Source organism: Tiliqua scincoides, chromosome 1 (genome assembly GCF_035046505.1).
Source record: "Tiliqua scincoides isolate rTilSci1 chromosome 1, rTilSci1.hap2, whole genome shotgun sequence".
In the NCBI taxonomy this organism is placed as follows: domain Eukaryota; kingdom Metazoa; phylum Chordata; class Lepidosauria; order Squamata; family Scincidae; genus Tiliqua; species Tiliqua scincoides.
The window spans coordinates 54109543-54130208 of NC_089821.1; the positions used below are offsets into that span (position 1 = coordinate 54109543).

A 20666-nucleotide genomic window follows, 5' to 3' on the forward strand; every position below is an offset into this window, starting at 1 on the left:
TATTTCAATAAGGCTCTTTCCTAGTATCTGTTAGATGACTAGCTGCACCTGCTGAAATTCCCTCTTCTGTACAATTGCTAAAGGTCCAGGATCCCTAAAGATGAAAGTTTGCCCACCCCTGGATTAAGAGATGGAGGCTTGCCTAAATGGGGCACTTGAAGATTTGCCTAAATGAGATTTGAAATGGGGTCTTTCTGTCTCACAGCTCATGCTTTTGAAGTACATGAAGTCACATAAGGTTTTGAAATGTAAAAATTGGTGGCTTCTTCCCTTTTTTCCTCCATGGATGGTGGCTTGTACCCTAACTATAAAATAGAAGATGAATTGTCTAGTGATATGTTCAGTGTTGTAACAGGAAAACATTTTGGCAAAGTTAGAAACCACTTAAATCTGATGAAAAATTCCTGGACACTTCTGTTATTTAATTTGAATTTATGCCACTGTCTTGATAGTAAGGCTCTACATTAAATTCTAATATAATTTTAGAAGTTTCCTACTTCTTATTTAAATGTGTTTCTTAATGTGTTAAACATGGCATAAGCTGGAGGTGTGGTCTAGAGACTGAGCTGCTGCCTTGCCTGAAAAAACTAAGAAGGATCAATTGTTTGGAAGAGAGAACAAGGTTTCTGGTGTGTCTCTGAGGAGGAGTAGAGGAGTCAACTGGGGAAAAAAATGGATGACGTCCATGAGAAGCCAGTCTGAAGCTTGTTTGCAGCTGCCTACAAGAGCTTGGAAAGTGCAAGAGCTGGCAGACAAGATAACTGCACTATGAAGGGAAACACCTAGAGAAGTTGAATTCTATGAGTGTCTCATGGAATAATACTTGTAAAAATCTCATTGAAAAATGGATTTAAGTTCAGCCTGTCTATGTCAACCTCCTGGAGTTTATTGAGAAGGACTGAATATAAATAGCATAATGAATAAGCTTTGGTTTGCTCATACTCTGCAGCTTTGTAAGCTTACACATAATGTAACAAAAGTTACTAGCCTACAAAAAATAGGCTAGTATGCCAGCCCACAGATACTATCTTTTTTAAGAGGAAGAAGCAGATCTTTTCCATTTTAGAAAACTGTCCCTGTCTGATAAGTTGGAAGTAATTCATATTTGTGATCAGGCAAGTGGCTTTTTGCACATTATATTAATGCCATCTTCCAAAACAGCCCCCGGGGCGAATACCAGGAATTTGGGAATGCCTGTGTGAAAGCGAGAGAAAAGGATGGAGAAGGTTAAAAACCTTATTTTACTTTATTTCAGTCAAACGACTGCATTTTCAGGACTGCAGACAGCCTTCCAAGCTGCCTGCAGCCACTTTCTGGTTGCTCCAAGGCTGCTCTTCCCCCGGTGTAGTCCAGGAATGCAGCACGATGCCTTCTCTTCCTTGGCACGCTGCATTCTGGGTGACTTTGGGGATAGAGCAGCCTCAGAGTAACCAGGAAGAAGCTGCGAGCAGCTCACCAGGCTGCCTGCAGTCCTGAAAATGCTGTGGTTTTGCTGCAGTAAGGTAAAATAAGCTATACCTTCCCCATTCTTTTCTCTGTCTTTTACACAGATGTTCCCAGTATCCTCCATATCTGTGGATAATTGAAACTGCAGATACGGGGTCTGTGGATACCAGGGCCTGTCTGTACTTGCCATTTGGTAAATGTCAGCAGTGGCCATTGAGGTGGCACATTGGAAAGTATTTGCTTGCCACGACTGAGCACTTACTAATGGGCATTGCAAAGCTGTTTGACTGGCAACATTCAGGGTGAACTGTTAACATTTTGGTCCATGCTGGGTGCTGGTAGCCACATGACTGCATGATATGAACATAGCGGCCTCTGATACTGTTCTGGGATGCCTGATGCTCACCAGTAAGGGTGCCTGGTTCTAGTAAGGGTGCCTGGTTCCCCTTTGTCACAGCTCACTGATGGTAGCAGAGTATCTTTGCCACTGGATAAATACAGTGTTAAAACAATATAGTTGCTACAAAAGCACTAAACTAACTCAGTTCAGCATGTATAGTTTGTACTTTTATTTTTAAAAGCATATAATTATTAGCTGTAGGTATTTATAAAATACAGCTTAAAGTAAATTCTCAAATCTTAGTGATATTTGATCTCTTCTCTCCCCAGCCCTTGGTGAAAGGGTAATAAATGGTGATCAAATAGTTGTAGTAATCATTCTTACACATAATGACTGAATCGAGCAAAGCATTCATTTGCGGAGGAATAATTGGTGGTGGTCAGTTATAATAATGTCTTAAACTACATATTGAGATAATGTAGCGTTTTGTTTATTTTGTACAGAACATACTATTAAGCACTTTCTGAATATATATGACATTTTGTTAACTTGTACTGAGTTGATATGTTCTCTAGCCACTTGCCCCATGAGATTTAACATGGGACTGATAATTGATTCTGTGTATGTTTACTGTGAAATGAACCCTATTGACTTCATTTGAACTAAATGTGCATAGGCTTGCAACCAATTAATGCATTCATACTTTGGAAGGGATACTATGGAGTGCAGAGGAGCTTACTTCTAAGTAAATATATAGGAGCAGGCTGTACCCCATATGTCACCCTATAAAGTTCATTAAGAGCTGGCACCTCTTTCAAAATGTAAGCAATAAGATTTCTGTGGCAGCCAGATACATGTATTAATACCTAATAGCATAGAGCAGTGTTTCTCAAACTGTGGGTCAGGACCCACTAGGTGGGTCGCGAGCCAATTTCAGATGGATCCCCATTCATTTCAATATTTTATTTTTAATATATTAGACTTGATCTACCATAGTATATGACTGCATTTGGGGCAATGTTACAGACCTGTACGTTTAACAAGCTAGTATGTATATTCTTTGAACTAGTATGTATATTCTTATATTCAGTGGGACTTACTCCTGGGTAAGCATGGGTAGGATTGCAGCCTAGGATTGTTAAAAAATTTCCTGCTTGATGATGTCATTTCCAGTCATGACATCACTTCTGGTGGGTCCTGACAGATTCTCATTCTAAAAAAGTGGGTCCCGGTGCTAAATGTGTGAGAACCACTGGCATAGAGAATGCTAACTTTAAATGTTGGACATCCCATTTAATAGGTAGCTACGTTGATGAATCATGCATCGAACCACATACTCGAGGGTGGTGCAGACGCTGCACAGAAGGAGAAGATTACACTGCCTTTCCCAATGGCCTTTCCCAATGCTTGCCTTGTGATGAATGCAAACATGGTACAGTATGAGTGTGAAAATAAACCTTAAAGGTGCTGCTCTCTGATTTTAGTTTGTTTAAAGACTCAATAGCATTGTCCAGGGCTCTCCAAACTTTTCAGCCAGAGGGCTGCATGAACTATCTGGCGCAGTGCTGAGGGCTGGAAAAAATTTAAATATAAAATTTAAATAAATATATTAGAGATGGAACTTAGATGAATGAATAAATGAATGAGTGGGCTCATTCACTCAGCCTCTCCGGCCCTCAGAACACCCTCCAGATGCAATCAGGGCCCTGATGGCATCCACCCTAGAGTTATTAAGGAATTGAAGCATGAAGTTGCTGATCTCTTGACTAAAATATGCAATTAGTCCCTCAGAATAGCCACAGTGCCACAGGATTGGAGGATAGCAAATGTCACGCTGATCTTTAAAAAGGGAAAGAGGGGGGACCTGGGAAACTATAGGCCAGTCAGCCTAACTTCTATACCGGGTAAGATGGTGGAATGTCTCATCAAAGATAGAATCTCAAAACATATAGACGAACAAGCCTTGCTGAGGGAGAATCAGCATGGCTTCTGTAAGGGTAAGTCTTGCCTCACAAACCTTTTAGAATTCTTTGTAAAGGTCAACAGGCATGTGGATGTGGGAGAACCCATGGACACTATATATCTGGACTTTCAGAAGGCGTTTGACATGGTCCCTCATCAAAGGCTACTGAAAAAACTCCACAGTCAGGGAATTAGAGGACAGGTCCTCTCCTGGATTGAGACCTGGTTGAAGACCAGGAAACAGAGTGGGTGTCAATGGGCAATTTTCACAATGGAGAGAGGTGAAAAGCAGTGTGCCCCAAGGATCTGTCCTGGGACCGGTGCTTTTCAACCTCTTCATAAATGACCTGGAAACAGGGTTGAGCAGTGAGGTTGCAAAGTTTGCAGACGACACCAAACTTTTCCGAGTGGTGAAGACTAGAAGTGATTGTGAGGAGCTCCAGAAGGATCTCTCCAAACTGGCAGAATGGGCAGCAAAATGGCAAATGCGTTTCAATGTAAGTAAGTGTAAAGTCATGCAAATTGGGGCAAAAAATCAAAACTTCACATATAGGCTAATGTGTTATGGTCTGTGACAGATCTGGAGAGAGATCTTGGGGGGGGGGGTGGACAAGTCGATGAAAGTGTCGACCTAATGTGTGGCGGCAGTAAAGAAGGCCAATTCTATGCTTGGGATCATTAGGAAGGGTATTGAGAACAAAACGGCTAATATTATAATGCCGTTGCACAGATTGATGGTAAGGCCACACCTGGAGTATTGTGTCCAGTTCTGTTCGGCACATCTCATAAAGGATATACAGGTTGAGACTAATTATTCGCGTGGGTTCTGTTCCAAGCACTCGTGTGGATAAAAAAAAAAACGCACTATAGCAAATCAATTTAAAAAACAAAGTTTCTTTGCTCCAGTGATTGAAAAACAGCCTTGCTGACCTTTTGACTTTAAGATAAGAGTCATTAAGAAGACAATCCATCAGCACTTCACTCAGCCCCTCCCGTTACCAATGCAAAATGATCACTTTTCTTTCAGGTGCTGGGAAAGGGAGGGGTCCAAAGGAGAGAGAAGGATTGATGGATTGTTAGCCTGCTGCCCTCTCTCTCTCTATCATTAAGGAGCATGTTTAAAGGACTGTTCAGTTTTTAAAACTGATTTTAAACGGATGCATTTTTCCCCTTCTCCAGGGATCAGCACATTTTTCTTATTTGCGGGGGGCCATTCGTGTTGCGCCAAATCTGTGTATAAATAGGCTGGACCTGTAGTGGAAATGGAAAAGGTGCAAAAGAGGGCAACTAAGATGATTGCTGGGCTGGGGCACCTTCCTTATGAGGAAGGGCTACGGCGTTTGGGCCTCTTCAGCCTAGAAAAGAGAAGCCTGAGGGGGGACATGATTGAGACATACAAAATTATGCATGGGAAGGATCAAGTGGATAGAGAGATGCTCTTTACACTCTCACATAACACCAGAACCAGGGGGTATCCACTAAAATTGAGTGGGGAGAGTTAGGACAGAAAAAAGAAAATATTTCTTTACTCAGCGTGTGGTTGGTCTGTGGAACTCCTTGCCGCAGGATGTGGTGATGGCATCTGGCGTGGATGCCTTTAAGAAGTGATTGGACAAGTTTCTGGAGGAAAAATCCATTACGGTTGACAAACCATGATGTGTATGTGCAACCTCCTGATTTTAGAAATGGGCTATGTCAGATGCAAGGGAGGGCACCAGGATGCAGGTCTCTTGTTATCAGGTGTGCTCCCTGGGGCATTTGGTGGGACCGCTGTGAGATACAGGAAGCTGGACTAGATGGGCCTATGGCCTGATCTGTTCTTATGTTCAGAGCACAGCTCTGGTCATGTTCAGTTGAGTAGGCCAGAGGCTTTCAGGGAACAAGAGGCTGGCCATGGGCCGGATAGAGGCCCTCTGGCGGGGGTTTGGAGATGCCTGACATTGTCCAAAGAAATGTTATTGTAGTGTTATAGTTCTTTAACATTTTGCTAAGGGAGAACAACCTGTACATTTAAATCCTTGATCAAGAAGTGGAATTGTTTCAGACCTTGTTCTTTCCCACCCCGGTGCTCACTGTTGTGGAATCTTTCAGTTACATTTGTGTTTTGAACATGTTGCCTTCCATAAACTCATGTTTGACTAAAGTTTTTTTTCTTTTAAAGATGATGAGGTTTGGAAATCTAACATTTGATTTCTTTTGTAGGTAAAAGAATGGTGAAGCCTTGCACTGTGAAGAGCAACACCATCTGTCAGTGCAAGGATGGATATTACTGTCCTCCAGTTTGTGAAGAATGTATTAGATGCACACAAAAGTACGTATCTTACTGATGCGATGTAGTTGTCTGTAAGGATGGATGGGTTATGCAAACAGAAAAGAATGTGCAGCAGGATGGATTTAAAATCATCAGGAAGAAAGGCTGATCTTAAGGTTTCTGTTGTCACTTCATATGTTTCCTAATCAATGATGGATTAATCTAATTTATAAAAAAAAATTTACAATTAGATGGTGCGTTTTCACTGTCTAGAAAAGTGCACTTCCTTCCAGTGCTGTTTGTTTTGTTTCATTTCTGTTCATTGTCCAATATTGTTAAGTCTCCTGCTTTGTCCAATATTACCACACCCCAGAAACTGATAGTCCAAATGCTTTACTAGCTGAAGCCTGTGTGTCTCTGCAGGTTTAGCCATTTGGAGACCCTGCTATGGAAACCAGGCTACTCTTCTGCTTGCAGAAAGTGTCTTCTCACAGAAGGTCTGCTTTACGTACATTTGCAAAATGATTACTCAAGGCAGTTTACTTGGAACTCCAAGGCAGTCTCCCCTTCAGGCACTGACCAAACATAGACCTGCTTAACTTTAACAAGGTGGCTGCATCTTGTGCCCTCTGACTGTACCCTGGAATCCTTCAAAAAAAATTTTTTAAATCCACTGTACTATAGATTTGGCCTTGCCAAGGTGAGAAGAACAAAGCATGACTATGAGATAATATGAGACTGTCTCATTGATTCACAGGCTTATTAGCTGCTGGGAGATGTTTTGTTACTGGAAAGTGTGGTGCTCAACATGCTGAAACAGAATTTAAACAAGAGCCCAAATTGTTATTAGACCTGAAAGAAACCTTTTAAAACAGGGATGTCAAACTCATTTCATATAGAGGGCCGAAGTTAGCTTTCAGGGTGCCTGCTGAGGGCCAGAAGTGACATCATTAAGCAGATGATGACCAGAAATAAGCACTTTGTTCTCACACAGAAACTCATTAGCACCAAATGACAAAAGAGAAAATGCGCAAATCTTGATCATATTTCAAGATATGGGAAAGCCCAATTTTCAAGCAGGCTGCCCCTTCAGCAGTAACACCTCAGCAGTGCTCTGCAGCTGAGAGCCTGAGGGCCAGATAAAAAGCTTCTGGGGGCCGCATTCGGCCCCCGGGCTTTATGTTTGGCACCCCTGTTTTAAAACATTGAAAATGTGATATACTTTGCAATGTTAATTTTGTTGTATAAATTTGACTTTACAATTCTGAAATTCAGGTTTTATAACTGAATTTTGTAAATTCAGGTGTTATCAAAGTCTGTTGGATTTTTTTGTCAGCTGTTGAATAAGATTTATTTTATTTACTGAATTTTTACATCGCCTTTCTCCCAGTGAGGGCACCCTTCTGCAAATTCTTGTGTGTTGACTGCTGTGTGCAGAATGCTGTGTGCTGCTGTAAAATCATTGAATGTAAAATGTTGATGATTCACCCATCAAAATTCCAAGTTTATGCACAACCAGGGCCACCCTTAGGATCAGTGGGGCCCAACTGGAAACATTTGGGGGGGGCCAGGTTCATAGCCAAGGTCTGTAGAATCCTAGAGATAAAAGTAAAATGTACTATATTGATATTTCTATGATGTAGAATGGAAAGCAATCCAGTCCAGTGTGCACTTAAAAAGTGCATACAAGTTAATGAACCAAATAGATCTAAGCACATTTTCATATAAAATTGCATATAAGCCTAGAAGTAAACAAACAAAATGTGTAGGTTTCCTCTGAAAAGTAAATAGTTGCAAAACCACTAGTTTTAGTGACTTTTTAATGATTTCGTAAAAATACTGATTTTAGTTTAGGTGCAGGGCCCAGTTGGGAGCAATTGGTCCAATTGGCTTAAAGCTGGCCCTATGTGCAACTACCATCCATTTTTAGGGGGCTTAGACCATCTACCAGTAATTATAGATTTATAGCAATGTTTCCCAAACTTTAATAGGCCTTAGAGGCTGTTTCTTGATTTTTGTCAATGGGTGTGGCTATAATGGTGATTGGGTAGCAGTGATCCCCCCCCCCCCGCAGGTAGCAGCTTGTTTAACCCTTGATGCACAAAGCCTAATCTACCATGTCAGTTTCATGACCTAACAAAAATGGGGTCATGACACGCTTGTGGGTCCTGGACCCACAGTTTGGGAACCATTGGGTTTACACTGTACTTTTTGCAGAGTGCAAAAATTTCCAGTTCAACAAACAGTCTGTGGTCATCATCATTCTTTTCTTTTTAAAATCAACATACAGATGTCCAGAAGGGCAAGTTATTGTGCAAAATTGTAATGCTACTGCAGACTTGAAGTGTGGGCCACCTCCTGAAGGTACAGTATGTGAATATATACATTTCTAGATCTGTTACCTCTTTTGTTTTGTGTAGTATGTGACCAGGAAGGGGGGGGGGATTTCTCTAAATCCTTTGTTAGAATTGCCATGAAACTGTAGAGGAATTTTATCACTAGTTTTCCTACCATCATCTTTATGGTTTTTCACACAAAGCTGGTATAGTGTAGTGGCTTAAGAGAATAAGCTCTGAACTGGACCTTCCCCAATTTGGAGCTCACATCTGATAAAGAAAAGTTGGTTTCTTTATACATTGCAGTGGGTAAGCTTGACCCACAAACCCCAGTTTGAAAAGACCACAGATCCTAAATTGTAATTGAAACTCATCAACTGGTTTATTGATTTATAGGAGAGATAGAAGGGCACATGTGATTATAGAACAAATAAGAATACTAAATGAAAGTAAAATTGACAAAGCAATTACACAATATAGCATACCCAAATAATACCATTTTGTGTTTTTTTAATTATTTTATTTATTACAGATACAGGTGAGGAAAATTGGTTAGACTTGGGGCTGGGACTACACAGGTTACACATGGGGGTATTGGCCATAGATTACAACATGCATTGTTCCAAAAAAGAAATCAGAAACGACTAAAAAGAAAACTAGTCATCAATACAAAAGCTATCATATTTGTCAGTATAAAAATTTGGATTTATCTAAATAATCAATATCATTTAACTAAAATTATCTATCCAGTCATAGAAAGGCTTCCAATGTCCTCTTACTCTACCTAAATCTCTCTTTCATTCTTTCTGTTAAAACCTCAATTTCTGCTATTTCATAAATTTTATCTATTAAATTTTTTCTAGTTGGAACGATTTTGTAGATTTCCACTTTTGTGCATACAATATTCTTGCCGCTGTAGCAATATGTACAATAAGGTATTTCTTATATTGGTCTTTAGTTTCTGATGTCACATTTAGGAGGAATATTTCCAGTTTGAATGGTAATACACAATTCAATATCTCTTGCAACAATTTATGTATCATTTTCCAATATATCTTTGCTTTTTCACATGTCCACCACATATGATAAAAAGTTCCCTCAACCAAATAATACCATTTTGCAAATACTCACCTAAACTCTTTTTGCGCTATGCTTAAAGCCTACTAGTTTCACGCTTCAATCCCAAAGGCATCACTCAAAACAAATCCACTGAATAAAGTGAGATTTGGCCCTGGGCAATCCTGTACAGTGCTGCATTAGAAGTTCCTAAATTTTAGCCCAATAAGCCAGCATTTCTCAACACTGCTTCCCCGACATTCCACTTGCTGCCACACTGTCCTTGGGGGTATCGCTGGAAGTAACTTGCGATGACGTCGTTTACTTCAGGGTTTGGAGACTGCGATGGGAACTTCCAAGGTCAGGAAGAAACTCAGGGCGGATGGGAGAGCTTTGTCTTGTACTCTAAAACCACGTGCTTAGAGCTCTGCCCTCCAAATTAAACTTCCGTCGCCACTGGAAGCTCCCATTGTGGTCTCACTGCCAGGCAGTGGGTGCTGCGCGTACCACCCAACACCACCATGCATACCACTGGAAATATGGATACCTCTGGTTGAGAAGCACTGCAATGAGCCAACCCTGCTAAGGAAAACAATCAAGGTCATAACCACCACCACCACCAACAACAACAGTATTTATATACCGCTTTTCAACAAAAAGTTCACAAAGCGGTTTACAGAGAAAATCAAAAATCAAATATCTATTCACCGCACTTGCTTGAATCTCTCAAAACCAATTGGCAAAGACAGAGCCTCAAAAATCCACCAACTTGATGAGAAAAATGGCTCTTTATATGAAAGGAAAAATGAGTTGGGGCAGGGGAATCAAACATAAGACCTGTGGAAGCCATTTATCTGGCCTGTGTGGTGCTTGCTTAGTCTCCTGACTGCCAGCAGCAGCAATCTCTATTTGTGCATTAACGGTTAACCATAAAGCCAACAGGGGGAGGCAAGGGGAAGAGACGAAGAGGAAATGAAGCTCCCAGCAGCAACCAAGGCACAAGGGAAGGTGCACGCATGCAAAGCAAGCAAAGTTGATATGGTGTTAGTAAAGCCCACATGTGTGTAGTTGCTTCCTTTGGACCTGACTGCTGCTGCTCCTTCTCCCTGGGTGAAGAACATGTTATTTTTAGCACTTTGTGATTTGGAAATTGTATGGATTGGCGTCCATATAATTGGACTGCAACTGATTGAAATTCTGAAGAGGGATATTGTATGTATTCTCAGATATCACTCTTGGTTCTGCTTCCTGTAACAATTTTCAGTAACAATCTTTTTTGTGTTCTGTCTTATGAAGTTAAAAAGCCTATATGAAACCATCACTGTGTATTATAGTGTTAACTCACTGGGAAGTAAATTTTCCCATGTTCCATGGGATTGGGCTTGCAAATGTGTTATGCTAAGACTAGAGGCAAATGGCAGCTTGTGCCTGTGCATTCAGGATTAGGTCAGACCTATGAATGATGTCCAATTTAGCAGCTTCATGATGCATCTTAAATGAATGCATTTGTGAATTTTAAATATTCTATTGAAGAATGGCACCTTTACCCAGAACGTCCAGTTTGAGGCGATTGAAATGCTCCCTGGGTGCTGCTTTCAGTGGGTCATAACTAAATGTGTAGGATTGTAGAACTGAAGTGTTGAGACCATGTTTCTACCATGCATTCATTCACCTCTTCAGAATATCTGTTGAGCAAACACATCTCCCAGCATGCAGGGAAATGAGTAATGATGGACTCACTGTAGACATAGCATGTACATTCTGCATCCTAGACAAGCTTATGCTTTTTTAAAGAGAAGGTTTAAAAAGAAATTGTACCCACACTATCATTTAATGGACAAAATTAAGGAGCTGAATTTACAAAACTTTAAGGACCAGACACTTCAGACACTTGAACTAGTAAGAACATAACTTAGTATCCACTTCTAAAATATTTCCCTAACCGTACTAGCATTTGTTACATCATTCATCACAGAACAGCATTTGAGGCATCATCAAATGGCTGATTGTGGTTCCTTTATGATACATAAGATCTGCATATTTTCTGTTCTTTCATTTACAACTAATGAGTTCCTAATGAGGTGAGAACAAAGTGCATATTTCTGGTCATCACCTGCTTCTGACCTTCAGCTTCTGACCTTCAGCAGGGGGACGAGGATTCATTGGACTCAACGTTTTTCTCCCTTTTTGTCACCCAGCATCACCCAAAAGGATAATCATGGCATGTATGCTGCTGTATATATGTTGTCTTTCATTTGCACTTGCTTGACTCTGGCCTGAAGCAAAAACCTAGCGTGGGAAAGGCAGTGGCCTGTACATTGTCTCTTATCTATGTTTTAGCCTGTAAGATACTAAGTATATTTTTTATAGGGCACAAGTTAATTATGTGCTGTATGTTTTTAATTGGAGTGCTCACCCATGAAAAGTTCTTGTGTGGACCTTTTAAAGTGCTTCTTTTTTTTTTTTTTTGGTCTTCTAGATGCTATGGAGCCTACATTCAAAGTTATCATCTCCATTGTTGTGATAGTTATTGTGACTGCCCTGGTCCTATGTTTGTTCCTATTTAAAAAGAAATTCAGTGGCTCTAAAAGGGATGAAGGTAAGTTTCTGGTATCTAGATTAACTTTCTCAAAGTTAAAGGAGCTGTAGCAATGGCAAATCAATGAAATAGTCATTGCAGAAAATGGTGTCCGATATCTTAAATTTGTGTTATAAATGGGCTTCATTTGAAACTCATTTGGCCATTACATTATCACTCCGCGAATAACCTAGAAGAAAGAAAAGGGGGAGACACGCAATGGGAGAGTTAGCCCGTGTCCAGAGCAGGTTCTAATCCTGAATCTAAAACTTACATTCTTTGAGTTGTATGTCAGCATCTAGATGGGATGTGTGCTTGTTCTCTTGACCTTTCATTCCTTAAATTATTCTTAGAAAAGTTTTTATTCAACTAGTGGTGAAATTGTTGCATTTTAGTGATAGTTAATGTCAAAACATTAGCTTTGCAGTGATATAAATTTCCTGTTTTATTTTCTGATGGACTAATGTATAAACATTTATTTTCTCCTTTTCTCCCTGCATCCCTCCCCCCCAAAAAGGTTTCAAAGATGCTTTGGTAAGTTTCCATATTTTTCATTTCTTTTTATAAACATATCATGTATAACATGCTTAGCCTTCTGTCATTTAGCAAAAATGTGGGGAAGCCCTCAAGCCAGGCACTGCCATAATCATCATTCTTTGTTTGTCTCCTATATCCAGTAGTCCAAGTTGGTCTTTGAATATGAGGATCAGTCTCATGATGATCATAGCTGATTGACACAAGACCTATTATGCATGTATTTATTCAATTTTCACAGTAATAATTTATGATAAAGATGATCACAGCAACCAATGAGTATCCTAGATTAATCACATTATCTGAAAAATAAGTTTCTGTGTTAGGAATATTTTGCCTCTCTATTTCTGTGGATGATGAAGTTTTGAGAGTAAATTGTGTTTGAGGGTTTTTTGGTCTCTCAGAACTGTTCCTTATATACGTCTTTTGTGTGTCTCTCATTAATTTTTCTAAGCGTAAAACAAAACCCAGATATTTATCTTCTGTATGAGAAACATTTTCAAAGCATGAAGCATTTCCAAAACAAGGTGGTGGTGTTATCACAAAATAACTGCCTTTTCCCCCCCTGAAGTTCAACGATCCCCTGGTGGCCAAGGACATTGTGTGTGCATTTGGCCTCCATTGGCTTGCACTGCCCCAAACATTGGCCAGTACCTTTGTTATTGTATGCAGATGACATGGTGCTGATCTCTCGGACACACATCAGACTGAAACACCTGATTGTTGGTTGTATTCAATATCTTTCTGTCAATTATCTTCAACTTAACTACACCAAATCTAAAATCTTAGTGTTTTAATCCTGGAAACACTGTTCTTGGGTCTTCCATGGCAAGGCAATTCAACAGGTTAAGATGTTTAAGTACCTGGGATTGAATTTCACTACAAATTGTTATGGGTCCCTGAACATATTTCGGTGATCAAATATGCCAAACTCTCATCCCAGGGTATTTTACACTTCTTTTTTTTGAGAGGCGATTCATTCATCCCAGCAGCTCTCTGCATTTTTAATGCAAAAATTTCAGCCGGACTCCTTTATGGGATTCAAATTTGGCTGCCGGCCTTCAGTCTGGAGGTTGAGAGAATCCTTTCAATCTTTTGATATAAGATATTTGGTTTAGCCCACTGCGTTGCTTATGTGGCCTTGTGTTTGGAGGCTGGGCAATATAGATTTGAGTATTTAGCTTGGGCCAGATTTATTAAGTTCTGGCTAAATGTTTGCTTCAAAGCGGGGCAAGCTCCTCTTCTTCAAGCTTTACTCTCTGATTCCTGGCAGTCTATGGGCTTCTGCCATTTTATTTTTAAAATTCATTCTGTTGGTCTCCTGCTGGACACTTTGGGCAATGACACTCTGAACCGGACCAGTATGAGTATTTTGCGTAGATTATGGAACATTGAGAGACAGGAAATTAATGCAACTGCTGAGAGGACCTGCTCCCCCCTTCAGCTGCAGTTACCATTGGTCTTTGGCTGTCGTCCCAGATATCTGCATTTGTTAATGATCCTCATGCATGTCGAGCTTTTACACTTGCCCATTGTAATGTGTTTCCATCTCATGAACTAGATGCCAGATTTTGTCGACACCCTCAGACGTCTACTAATCGCAGCTGCAATCTCGAGTCACTGAATCCTTAGCCCATATTGTATTGTGTTGTCCTTTTTATCAGGATATCAGAAGTATGCTTTTCAATCCACTTCTGGATGGCCTGTTTTGGGTACTGGATGTTGAAATCTTACACTTGCTTCTTGCTTCTACTGTTGCGTTAGTTATAAACCAAATGGCAAATTTTTTTCTTGATATTTTAACAAGGCACAGAATTAATTCTGCCATTTACCTAAATAATTCCACTTTTTATACAGAGAGTCTGTTTACATTGCCTTTTCCCTGTATGTTTGCATGTTTGCCTTCTCGTTTGCTTTGTTTGTTAATTCCTAATAAGGTTTTTGAATTGAAAGGACATTGTGATCATAATCTCACAGTAGTTAGCTACTTGACAGTAATCCCAATAGTGAAAGTCATCAAGCTGCATACAGATATTTATGCCCAGTTGGACATAAAAACCTAATATGCAGTCTGTCGTACTAAAAAGAGAGCATATAAATGTATCCTTTGGGACCAGAGAAGCAGCCAGAGGTCTCCTTCGGGTAAGAAAACATTGATTCCCTTACCATGTGTAGAGCTCCAGTGGCCCTGATGAGTCTACTCAGAGCTGTGCCAGCTAATTAGCTGGTACAGAACCAAGGAGACCTGTGTAGCAGGTGGCAGCCTCTGCTGATATTCCTGCCCCCTCCTGGGCCTAAATCACCCTCCGACCCGCCCTCTCCCCACCCCAAAACACCTTCCAGCAACTTGGCAGAAGACTTACCACAGTGCGCTCCAGCTACTCCTCCGTCTGGCATGGAGGTCCAGCATCAACTGGTGCTGGCGCCTCTCCTTACCAAGCCACTGTAACATGCCTGTAACATGTGACCACATGTTTGTTGCCAGGGCAGTACGTGGGTCGCTAGCACTGCCCATTTTTGCCTTAATAGATATAATTATCATTTTATTAGCATATTCAACAAGCAGAGTGCTTGCATACTTTATTCTTCATGAGGCTGATCACTTTTACTCTCATTTGCCAAATGGGAAACTGAGGCAGGAGAATGAGCTGCTTGCCCAAAATCCATTTTGTGGTTGAAGGGGGATTTGAGACAGAGGTTTTTGTATCTGCTGTGCCATGTGGAAAATAGTTGCATACTTCTTGACAAAGCTCACAGTTAACTTCTGGAATTCATTGTCACAAAACATTATGATGGCAGCTAGCTGTGAATTAAAAAAGAATTGGGCATCCTCCTGGTCTTTATCAACAGAAAAGCTTACCTAAAGAATGAAAAAAAACCAAGGTTGTTTGTTGTTTTACAGATATCTGATAGCAAGGAGACCCTGAGCCCTAAGGTTGCTGTTTCCACTTATGAGGAGCAGAATGTAAACTCAGGTCTTGGCAGTTCCCCTTCTGTTGTGAGAACTGAGTCGCCTGAGAATGCTGAGAGCAAATGCAGTGCAAATGACTTATGTGAGGACCAAAACCCTGGGACTACTACATCTGCTCCACTGCTGTCACTGCCAGATGACCCTGTTGTTCCAGCTGGGCAGTCAAATGTAAGAAATGGGGTGAAAGCTGTTGTGCTGAAAAGTCTGGTGCACGCATGCTCGCTTATTCGCTCCTATGTTGGTTTTACTCTGGAAGGGAAAGCAATTTTTACCTCCCATATAAAGGACCAGGGACATTTGAGGAAGTATTGCCACCAAAATTTCATCTGAAGTGTGTGACATGCACGCTGCTTTTCTCTATACATAAGAAAATGCAGGTCTGTCCCTCAGTGACCAGCTACAGGATCTTGGTAGGATGTAACTGAGACATGAGTTGCTTCAGAATACCGAGAGAAGCAAATTGCCCTTGTTTGCTATGTGCTATGTTTGCCACGAGGACTTTTGTTTCCACAGTATAGCTGGTGTGGTAGAAGAAGAGTTCTCAGAGTCCTGATGTTGGCCTCTTTTGTTGCCTCTTTGTCTGCAGCTTTTCACTATCCTCATTACACTCTTGAGTTGAATTGGGAAAGTCTAGGGCTTTCTGCCTTATTTGGCAAGCCCTAGTACCAATAACATGATCAGCCTGAGTCTGATGGGCTTGTGGAGAGAATGTGAGTTTTCAGGGTCACTGCAGAGATGGGCATTTTCTCTCTCTGTTGCTTCTACTATGTTAACACACTTTGGTATTTTTTCTTGTGTGCTGTGGTGCTTTTTTAAGGAGCCAGAGCTGGGGAACCCAAAAGGGTTGCTGAGTGATGGGGGAAGCTCCACATTTGCTTTGGAACATGGCCTGATCCCTAACCAACAGTTTACACTATTCTGTCATGTTGCCATTTTTCCAGAACTTCTGGAGCTCTTGGTTAGACCCTCCTCAAATACACTTAGTAGTGTGGGAGCTGGTTCCACATGATGCAGAAACCACACGGAAGAGATTGTGTATGAGTAATGAGGCCATGAAGCACCCCTTGAAGTACTCTTGCTTCTCATGGGATGCCATTTATATGGCAAAGACCCACACTATTGCCTTCCCCATCATGTGGTTGCATTTTTCATGTGTGTTCCTTTGCTGCACAAGATTGCACCATAGAGATCATGGTAGCTGTCATGCTGCTGGCAGTAAGCATGAAGCAGTAGTCAAAACAAATGATGTATTGCACTTTTTTTGTCATTGGTAGTTCTGGTCTTCAGCTTGGAGAGTCATCTTATTTAGGCATATGACCCTCTGATACTCTTTATGGAATAGATTAGTCTGATTATTTCCTGGGTTCCAAAAATAGCAGTTTGGCTATAAGCAAAGAATGTCCTTCAGGTGGAATGAAGGTAATGATACGGAAAACCTGAGATGGTCCTAGACTACTTCCTTTCACACTTTCTTTCCATCTCAACACTAAGACCTTCTGTCACAACATTAAGCGGATTACTATCACTTACGGCAGTGGTCTCCAAACTTTTCGGTCCCAGGGCCGCATCACATATCTCAACGCGGCATTGAGTGTGGATGTCGTTAATGGGCTTGGGTTTGGAGACCCCTGACAAGGCCATGTTTCATCTATACCGCTAACTCACTTTATATGAATCATTCCCAGAAAGCATGCAATATTTATGCTTGGTATACTTGTGTTGAAAGTGAAAAGCTCTCTTCATTATGATGTGTTGGCACAAATATGATTAAGTAGAGAGTTAAGGATAATGTTAGGAAAGTTTAAACATCAAAAAGTAAGAAAATGTAAAATAGAACAATTCTACCTGTCTTGAGTGTGGTGTGTCAGTTTAAAAGCGATCTTAAAAGGCTGACCTATGCAAAGTTGCAGTATTTTGAAAGGCTTAAATAGATTCTATGAAACGTAATTATCTTTGCAGCATATACTGGAAAATGTTGCTTAAAATGTGCTAGTGATGTATGTTTTTCTGCCCAAAGCTGTTCTACAAGTTTAAAATGCTTCTGCTAAAGAATTCCTGTAGCATTGTTCCCAATGTAAACTGTATGCATGCTGCTTTGATGGCCTAGTTACCTAAAACTATGTGGACTTCATTCTTGATTTTGCTAAATTACTGCATGAAATCAAGGCAGATGTTTTCTCTCCATTGTAGGGATTGAAATCCAGTGCCAAATTTCCTGAAGTGATAGTTAAAAATCCTTCTCATTCAGGTAAGTAGTTCAATTAGCTTTTTTTCCTTGGTCTACCAACTCACAGGTAGTACTGGGCAAAATCTGTTTTCCTAATTTGAACTTGGATATAAGATAGTGGTAGCAAATCCAGTTAAATTTTACTAACTGGGATATTACACTTAAGGTTCATAAATGATTCTGTCAGCAGTTTGAATTGATTATTCAATTGTACCATCCCCCTTGCCCAAATATTAACGTAACATAGGTTTCTTTAGAGTAATTAAATATGCTTGGTTTATTTCTATATCATCACTCAGTGATTAGACCAGCAATTTTTCCACCACTGTGCTGACTTACCAGTGCAGGAACCACTATTGTGCGGCCCCAGCTGCTCACCGCTTGTGGTGGCGGCTAGGCCATGTCTGGAGTGTTGACTTTTGCGACAGCCATAAAGCACACTGGGCTGAGTCCCAGTGGCAGAGTGCGGCCATTAGGATTGGTTTCCCAGTAGGTAGGACAGTTAATGAATTTGACCAAATTCTCAAAATGTCCCCCATTGAACTATACACCGATGACATCATTGGCTAAGGGATCTATAGGCATCCTCTAAAGCAGTGGTTCTCAACCTGGGGTACATGCACCGCCAGGGCTACTTGCCAGGACCTTTTAGGAGTACTTGAAAATTGAATAATGGTGGAAAGGGCAGGTCTGTAATAGAATGCCTTGTGGGGCTAGCAAGGCAGGAAGGAGGCAGCTAGCTGGCTGTGAAAGCCCCACCAACTGCTAGTTTTGGTCATCAATTTGTGTATTATCAGATACGGATCATATAAATTTGAAATAACAGCAACTATATTAATTACAAACATTTAGCTAATATTAGGGGTACAGTTAATGGAAATGGGCTGCCAAAGAGTATCTAAGAAAAAAATGTTGGGAACCACTGCTCTAAAGTGTACCCTGGGATGGTTCCACATATCTCTTCAGTTGCTTCCCTTAGATCAGTGTTTTTCAACCTTGGGATCAGGACCCCAGTGGTGTTGCGAAGCCTCAGTTGTGGGGTCACTGCAACTTATGGGAACGAAAAAGGTTGAAGACCACTCAACTAGAGCACCACCAGGTAAAGAGGGAGGCATCTGGTATATCCCTTCAGGTACCAGGAAATTGTGGCCCAGCCCTGCATAAGTTCTTAGCAATTGTGCTAAATTGGCTTTCACTAGTGCCAAGTTTCATTGTTACTTTTTCTGCCTCTCTAATAAATATATCTGGTTACAGTGAACAGTGCAGGGAGGGCAGAATGTGGGCGGGGAATAGGTAGCAACAGGGATGGACTAAACACATTGCAATCAAGGGAGCACAAATGGAGCCTGAGACGGTTTCTCTGTTTTGGCATTTTAAAATCCTTGTAGTGGCCAATAAATTGCAAATTAACAGCTTGTACTCTTTTCTTGCATACTCAGTACAACATTCTAATACCACAAGTATCAAAGGGATATAATATAACCCAGCATATCTTAATATTATGGAAGTGTCACCAAATATAAGAATAAGAAACTCTACCTGGCTCACATCTCTGGCTTCAAGCTGAAGATAAAACATGAAAATAAAAACTTCCAACCTGGTAGGAGTAAGATGCCATTAGTGTATTATGTCGTAGAGATTTTTCTCCAATTAGTTTTCAAAATATACAGAGGGTCCAATCCTATCCAACTTTCCAGTGCCAAAGCAGGGCGCACACCCCCTGTGCTGGAGGGGGCAATCACTGGGGCATCCTCAAGGTAAGGGAATGTTTGCTTCCTTACCTTGGGGCTGCATTGTGCCTGTACCTGTGCTGGAAAGCATTTAGTCCTTAAGCAGAGTTTTTAATAAAAGAAAACCAGGTCTCTGAAGCAACAGTAACCTGAATTCCAATTCCCAGTTTTGTTTTAATAGTGGATTTTAATCCATCCAGTTCTGAAAGAATCCTATATATTTTTAGCAATTACTAACTGTCCATAAGGGGTTTAAGGATCTGTAAACATACATAACAGACTTGGGAGGTCGGTTGTAGAAGACATCTTAATCAAAAGTACTAATGCAAAAGAAAACCTACGATAAAAAAGAAAAAGTATGATAGGAACCTGTTAAACAACTGTTGGTAGGATGCAATTCTACGACATTCAGTGAAATCTATTTCTCTAAAGATGTCATGCTGCTTCTGAACTCTGAAGTCACCAGCCTTTGTGGCTATCAAAATTTGCACTAAACACTAAAGCTAATGGAGAAGTTCTTATTTTTTTAATACCTGACTTACATTTTAAATATTACTCTGGCACTGGGATTAAGGTTATAACTCTTGCATTTGTTAGTTAAGCATCTATCAATCTTGTTATGATTAGTAATAAGGTTATTCAACTATCCAAGAAGAGGAAACATGAGATGATGATGATGATGATGATGATTTATATACCACTTTTCAACTAAAAGTTCACAAAGCAGTTTACAGAGAAAAATCAAATAACTAAATGGCTCCCTGTCCCAAAAGGGCTCACAATCTAAAAAGATGCAAATGAGTACCAGCAGACAGCCACTAGAACAGACAGTGCTGGGGTGAGGTGGGCCATTTACTCTCCCCCTGCTTAAAAAAGGAGCACCCACTTGAAAAATTAATATTTTTAATTATATAATTATTATTATTAAGTGCCTCTTACCCAATTAGCAGGGGTGATACTCATGTGATACTCATGTGATTAGCAGGAGTGATACAATCTACTCATATCCTCCTCATTTATCTGTTTGAAATGGTCAGATGAGCCATGTCCTTGGAGAAGATCACCCCAAAGTATCTTGATTTTATTTTGCTGCTAAGTACTTCTGACAAAATCAATCCCATCCAACTTTCCAGCACTGATACAGCCTTGCCAATGGGGTGCTCACTGCATTCTGCGATGGGGGGGGGGGGCAATTCTCAAGGTAAGCGAACATTTGTTCCCTTTCCTCAGCCCTG

At 40.6% G+C, this 20666-nt stretch overlaps 1 protein-coding gene across 1 annotated transcript in view; it reads left to right on the forward strand.

Annotated features, from left to right (window-relative positions):
• LOC136661601 (tumor necrosis factor receptor superfamily member 1A-like) overlaps window positions 1-20666 on the forward strand; it is a 40546-nt gene that overhangs the window by 18687 nt on the left and 1193 nt on the right. The window contains exons 3-9 of the mRNA XM_066638921.1: window positions 3087-3218; window positions 5951-6059; window positions 8290-8363; window positions 11871-11990; window positions 12487-12503; window positions 15406-15642; window positions 17665-17722. Coding sequence (XP_066495018.1) covers window positions 3087-3218; window positions 5951-6059; window positions 8290-8363; window positions 11871-11990; window positions 12487-12503; window positions 15406-15642; window positions 17665-17722 — 747 coding nt within the window. The remainder of the gene's footprint in view (window positions 1-3086; window positions 3219-5950; window positions 6060-8289; window positions 8364-11870; window positions 11991-12486; window positions 12504-15405; window positions 15643-17664; window positions 17723-20666) is intronic.